General features: G+C 35.1%; 1 protein-coding gene across 1 annotated transcript; it reads right to left on the minus strand.

Annotated features, from left to right (window-relative positions):
- Positions 1-820: 820 nt before the first annotated feature.
- LOC132560793 (carcinoembryonic antigen-related cell adhesion molecule 5-like) lies at positions 821-7,366 on the minus strand. Its single transcript, XM_060225469.1, has 4 exons — positions 7,324-7,366; positions 3,586-3,987; positions 1,531-1,878; positions 821-1,089 (listed from the first exon to the last, which is right to left on the minus strand). The coding sequence occupies exons 1-4, from the start codon at positions 7,364-7,366 to the stop codon at positions 821-823; spliced, it is 1,062 nt and encodes a 353-aa protein (XP_060081452.1).
- Positions 7,367-7,784: the final 418 nt, after the last annotated feature.

A 7,784-nucleotide genomic window follows, 5' to 3' on the forward strand; every position in this document is an offset into this window, starting at 1 on the left:
ACGATAACGCTTCAGACAAAAATATATAGTAAGATTTGAAATATAAACAAAAATAAAAAAGCATATATTAGAGACAAATTATCACTTAAAAGATAAAATCGGTTTAATTATATACATTTTCATTTTTTAATTGGATGCTGATTGGTCAACATGTGATCACGTGTTACATGTACTAAATAGGTTTTCAGCATACTTACTATTGACGTTTTAACTGACGTCCACATTTAACCTGATTTCATAAATGTAATTAATCGACATCACTTATTATAAAATGAAAATTCAAACAATCCGTATTTTTAAATAACAATAAAGAAAATTTAATCTGTTAAATAACGAGACATGGATATCCATTTAAACCAAAATCGCTTTAACAGCAAATCGTGAAAATTACTAGCTGCACAGTAAGTGCATGTGGAATCAAAGCAATGGATTCAAAGTTACTTAAAAATACATATACAGTAATTATTACGACCTTTTAAAACTAAAAGTTTTATCTATCTACAACAATTGCAAAGAAATCTGGAAGGCAGTCACCATTGTACATTATATTAAGCCCTACTGTGGCGTATATAGTAATATGATACATGATCATGCCACTATCGAGCTTTACCATGGATAATACAGAATAAAAGGATGACATTCCTGATATGGATGATAACACTCTCCTAGTTATACGATACTCATACCACTTCGTGTTAAATCAGAGGATATTTTACATATGAAAGGTCTTAATTCATCGTTATACCAGTTAATATATGAATAATGCGACATTTCTATAGTAGTAAAATTATATAGTAGAGAGACATCTGTATTATATCATTCAACCTATTGTGATGCTGACTGTTCTGCTCTCAATGTACATATTTCCGGTAAAGTTGTTCTTCGCCTCGCAGACATAATCCCCAGATTGGTCAATCCTGATGTTAGTCAGCTGTAACAATGCTGCGGTACTGATTTGTGTTCCGTTAACACGCCATATATAGGTAGGGGGAGGGTTACCCTCGGCAGCACAGTTCAAGGTCAGTGTCGTGCCCTCGTAATGGACGGATGGATTGGTAGGTGGTGTAATGATAGGTTGTCTGACTTTGTCTGATGAAAACAACACAAATATCGTCTTTTTACGTCAGACTTCCTCATAAACAACATGATGACGATATATCAATCAGGTGCTTAACAGCAATGATACTTTGGTATTCTGTCTTAAATACACAATTATATTACTTTTGTCATCATGATTAAGGAAATGATAGAATTGAAAGATAAACAAACAATATCATGGAACAACAAAAATACAATTGACGAAATAACCAAAGTAAAGAAACATCACTAATGAAATGGAGCATAATAAAAATTGGAACGGGACGCAATTTGATAAAATATCAAAGAAGATTGTCTAACGATAAATACAATACACTACAAATAATAAGAACATAGCGGCATGATGACAATGAAAGGAATGCATATTCAGATAACATTAATGATTAACAGTAAAATTATAAAACAACTTAAGTACCCATAAGATGGACTTACAGTACACGTTGATGGGATCAGTTTGTTTATAGTAGGTAGTGTCTGTAGGATTGGTGATGGTTTCCTGTTGTAGGGTACACCTGACGATGACACCGTTGTCACTGTTGGTCATCGGTAAAGAGATGACACTACTGCCGGTGAAGGTACAGTCGGTACTGGCGGACGTCTGTGTGGTCGAGTCTACAGTGGTACCAACGGAGTCTGATATACCATTGTACTTGGTCCATACAAATGTCCCAGCAGGTCGACCAACATTACTGGTACAGGTAAACTGGACCGTTTGTCCCTCAGCAATGTTAGACGCTGGAACCATTTCTACTTCACCGAAGGACGTAACTTTAGGTGTCGCTGTGAATAAACTGTTGATGTATTAACCTAGCTCCTCTTACTGCAATAGTTTTTTTTTCTGTCAGTGTTATTTGTGTATCATCATCATCTTTTGTCTATAAAATTACTAAAGAGGATTGTCTATAAATATCTACAGTGGATTGGACCGTGTATGTTTAACAACTTTTAAATGTATTTTCTACATATCATAAGTTTTGTTGATCAATCAAATTCATTTTAAATAACTCTAAAGCGGTGTCGACTGCCTATCGAATGCCTCCAACATGATACTGAAAAAAAACGGAGGGCTAGTGATGAAGAAGGGCAGACACCTTACCAACTCCGTCAGACACCTTAACAACTCCGTCAGACACCTTAACAACTCCGTCAGACACCTTAACAACACAGCCAGACACCTTAACAACTCCATCAGACACCTTAACAACACAGTCAGACACCTTAACAACTCAGCCAGACGCATTTACAACCCAGTCAGACACCTTAACAACAGTCAGACACCTTATCAACTCCGTCAGACACCTTAACAACACAGTCAGACACCTTAACAACACCGTCAGACACCTTAACAACACAGTCAGACACCTTAAACACAGTCAGACACATTAACAACACAATCAGATACCTTAACAACTCAGCCAGACGCCTGAACAACTCATTCAGACACCTTAACAACACCGTCAGATACCTTAACAACTCATTCAGACACCTTAACAACACCGTTAGACACCTAAACAACTTCGTCAGACACCTTAACAACACAATCAGACACCTTAACAACACAATCAGACACCTTAACAACACAGTCAGACACCTTAACAACTCCGTCAGACACCTTAACAACACAGTCAGACACCTTAACAACTCAGTCAGACACTTTAACTCCGTCAGACACCTTAACAACACAATCAGACACCTTAACAACTCACCCAGACGCCTGAACAACACAGTCAGACACCTTAACCACACTGTCAGATACCTTAACAACTCATTCAGACACCTTAACAACACCGTTAGACACCTTAACAACTCCGTCAGACACCTTAACAACACAATCAGACACCTTAACAACACAGTCAGACACCTTAACAACACAGTCAGACACCTTAACAACACAGTCAGACACCTTAACAACTCAGCCAGACGCCTCAACAACTCAGTCAGACACCTTAACAACACAGTCAGACACCTTAACAACTCAGCCAGACGCCTTAACAACTATGCCATCAAAACAATGGTCGACCATGGAGACTTCTGGTTCATAAACACGTCACCATCGCCCCAGTTATGTATGGTATCTCCCTTTGATACAAATGTCAACTTAGACACAGTAAAAAGTTTTATAATGAATGAAACTCTATCAAACAGGGTTTTTCGTCCTTCTGTAACTCAACGATATCATGACTTGAATTGAAAACCTGAGAAAATCTAAAGTCTACATTTCGACAGTAATATCAAAAATGCATACGGAGGGTGAGAGGGGAGAACACTTTCAATAAAAGCCATATAAATTGCTTTAATATTTACACAGGGTTGTTTACTTTGATATAATCTTCGGGAGCAGGAATAAATATATCGATGTTTTCTAGAAGCTAAATAGGCTTCACGTGATTCATGAAAATCAATCACAAAATTGCCAAGAGAAATGTTACCATGTCATAAAACACAAATATATGCGACTTTCTATTTTATCGATAAATAATGTTTTACCTGTGACTGTAAGACTGGTTATACTGGTTGGATTAGCTTGTTCAATATTATTTAGTCCAAAAGCAGCACATTGGTATTTCCTCTCATCATCACAAACAACACTTGTAAACTTTATCTTAGCTGTTAGTGATGAACCTGTTGGATTTGTTAGCACTACTCGTCCAAACACAGACGGGTTAGTTAAATTGGCTAATACTGCTTCATTCTGATTTGTTCCTGGTGGATAAAACAATGCTAATTGTTCATATGTTCCAGAATCTTTTGATGTCTCCCTTTTCCAAACTATTGTAAACACTGTATCATCATCAGATAGATCATATGTACATACAAGTTCCACTTCATTGTTCCCTAAAAGTCCCACGGGGTTTGTTGTCGTTGATATGGTAATATCACCATATACCCCTGAAATAAATGAGTAGTTGATAGGTTATAGAACAAGTTATTTTCTAAATGTGCCGCAAATGAACACTGACATACCTTTATTTCACGAATATTGTACAGTTCGGGCATTTGTACCTTTCAAATATTCTGTACAGGTTAGAAATTCTGTAACATTAAATCATTCTGTACAGGTAAGTCATTCTGCTACGTTAAATCAGTCTGTACAGGTAAGACATGATGTAATATTAAATAATTATCAACAGGTAAGACATTATGTAACGTTAAGTCATTCTGTACAGGTAAGACATTTTTTTTGCCGATAAATCATTACGTACAGCTAAGACATATGTAACGTTAAATCAGTCTGTACAGGTAAGACATTATGTAACATTAAATCAGTCTGTACAGGTAAGACATTATGTAAGGTTAAATCAGTCTGTACAGGTAAGACATTATGTAAGGTTAAATCAGTCTGTACAGGTAAGACATTATGTAACGTTAAATCAGTCTGTAGAGGTAATACATTATGTGATATTGTGATATTAAATCATTATCTACAGGTAAGACATTATGTAACGTTAAATCAGTCTGTACAGGTAAGACATTATGTAACGTTAAATCAGTCTGTACAGGTAAGACATTATGTAACGTTAAATCAGTCTGTACAGGTAAGACATTATGTAACGTTAAATCAGTCTGTACAGGTAAGACATTATGTAACGTTAAATCAGTCTGTACAGGTAAGACATTATGTAACGTTAAATCAGTCTGTACAGGTAAGACATTAACGTTAAATCAATTATGTAACGTTAAATCAGTCTGTACAGGTAAGACATTATGTAACGTTAAATCAGTCTGTACAGGTAAGACATTTTGTAACGTTAAATCAGTCTGTACAGGTAAGACATTTTGTAACGTTAAATCAGTCTGTACAGGTAAGACATTTTGTAATGTTAAATCAGTCTGTACAGGTAAGACATTATGTAACGTTAAATCAGTCTGTACAGGTAAGACATTATGTAACGTTAAATCAGCCTATACAGGTAAGACATTATGTAACGTTAAATCAGTCTGTACAGGTAAGACATTATGTAACGTTAAATCAGTCTGTACAGGTAAGACATTGTGTAACGTTAAATCAGTCTGTACAGGTAAGACATTGTGTAACGTTAAATCAGTCTGTACAGGTAAGACATTGTGTAACGTTAAATCAGTCTGTACAGGTAAGACATAATGTAACGTTAAATTAGTCTGTACAGGTAAGACAGGTAAGACATTATGTAACGTTAAATCAGTCTGTACAGGTAAGACATTATGTAACGAGTCTGTACATAACGATTGGAAAATGTAACGTTAAAATGTCATAATGTGATACAGGTAAGACATAATGTAACGTTAAATTAGTCTGTACAGGTAAGACATTATGTAACGTTAAATTAGTCTGTACAGGTAAGACATTATGTAACGTTAAATCAGTCTGTACAGGTAAGACATTATGTAACGTTAAATCAGTCTATACAGGTAAGACATTATGTAACGTTAAATCAGTCTGTACAGGTAAGACATAATGTAACGTACAGGTAAGACATTGTGTAACGTTAAATCAGTCTGTACAGGTAAGACATTATGTAACGTTAAATCAGTCTGTACAGGTGAGACATTATGTAACGTTAAATCAGTCTATACAGGTAAGACATTATGTGATATTAAATCATTATCTACAGGTAAGACATTATGTAACGTTAAATCAGTCTGTACAGGTAAGACATTATGTAACGTTAAATCAGTCTGTACAGGTAAGACATTATGTAACGTTAAATGAGTCTGTACAGGTAAGACCTAATGTAACGTTAAATCAGTCTGTACAGGTAAGACATTATGTAACGTTAAATCAGTCTATACAGGTAAGACATTATGTGATATTAAATCATTATCTACAGGTAAGACATTATGTAACGTTAAATCAGTCTGTACAGGTGAGACATTATGTAACGTTAAATCAGTATGTACAGGTGAGACATTATGTAACGTTAAATCAGTATGTACAGGTGAGACATTATGTAATGTTAAATCAGTCTGTACAGGTAAGACATTATGTAAAGACATTTTGTAACGTTAAATCAGTCTGTACAGGTAAGACATTGTGTAACGTTAAATCAGTCTGTACAGGTAAGACACTGTGTAACGTTAAATCAGTCTGTACAGGTAAGACACTATGTAACGTTAAATGAGTCTGTACAGGTAAGACATTGTGTAACGTGAAATCAGTCTGTACAGGTAAGACATTGTGTAACGTTAAATCAGTCTGTACAGGTAAGACATTATGTAAAATGAGTCTTATACTTTGCCGATAAATCATTATGTACTGGTTGACATTCTGTACCGTTAAAATTAGAACATTTTGTACATTAAGGTGTTGGTCGATATAGATATATTAGTCATCCATACAGGATCACATCGATTGGAAAATAAAAATGTGATACCTGGTTTAATTATCATACTGTGTAAATCATACGTGTTCATGGATTATCTTCGTTTTCATCGTGGATACTTATAATATATCCACACTGGCGACGGATTTCGACATAATGGTTTCTTATTGCTTTTTCTGAACAAGTTGGATCTGTATCTTTATTTTCAAACTGATCCTAGAAGGCTACATGACCCAAAGTAACTTTACCATTTCATTTTGTGAGGTTATACTGGAGAGATCTGTCTCAAATCACATAAATATGTCGCCCCTAATTAGGCATATCTTTATTTTAAACATTAGAAGGTACATGACCCAAAGAAACTTTACCATTTCATTTTCTGATGTTATACTGGAGAGATCTGTCTCAAATCACATACGTAGGGGACCCTTTGTCTAAGATAAGATATCTTCGAAAAGTATGGCCAAAAATTACTTTACCATTTCATTTTGTGAGGTTATACTGGAGAGATCTGTCTCAAATTTCATTTGTACGGACTCCTTGGCCCCTAGGTGTACATTATCGTAACCAGACATGTCGTGTTAAACATTATAAATATCGTGTTTATTTGATCGATATCGTGCATGTATTCCTTACAATGAAATATGAACACGAATGGGGAAATATATTTGGTTATTACTCACAAAACCAGCTTGTGTGATGACTTTACTTCATTATTAAGAATGATCTCGAGATCATTTAGAGAATGCTATATAGGTCAGTAAGGTAGTACATAATACAATTTCCGCTACAAACACTCAATAAGTTATACCAACCAAATGTATTCTCGTGTGCAGTCTATAACAACATGTGATTTTTTTTAGATATAATCTGGATTCAGAAATGTATATGAAACGCGAATATTACTTAGATTCTATGTACCTACCCGAGTAAAGGAAACACACCCACAGAAACCACACAACCGCCATTCTGAAGTGAAGTACTTAAACCCGGAACAAAATTAAATGCATGTCTTTTTTTACATTCAGTACGTGATCAAAATATGTGTATTTGCACTAAGGACAGATAACTCTATACTGACAACAGATCCATAAACAAAGAGACAGCATTGTAGAGAATATACGAGTATGACTTCAACACAACACGGAAATTTGGGTTCATTGAGGCAATAATATGTAGCGTAGGTAATAGGTTACCGTTAAAGAATACTAGTGTTAAATACTTGCTGGTAAAATATACATAACAGATAAAATAGAACATTTCATACTTACAGGACGGCATAAAAGTGACAGTAACACGGCAGAAAATAACCCGAACGCATGCATACTTTTATTTCGGATTCCCGCTTGTATGTATCATAATTTTACCAGTGACAACCGCAGGTAA

The sequence above is a fragment of the Ylistrum balloti genome, unplaced genomic scaffold, assembly GCF_031769215.1.
Source record: "Ylistrum balloti isolate Yb309-2 unplaced genomic scaffold, AGI_CSIRO_Ybal_v1 Utg371114, whole genome shotgun sequence".
NCBI classification, from domain to species: domain Eukaryota; kingdom Metazoa; phylum Mollusca; class Bivalvia; order Pectinida; family Pectinidae; genus Ylistrum; species Ylistrum balloti.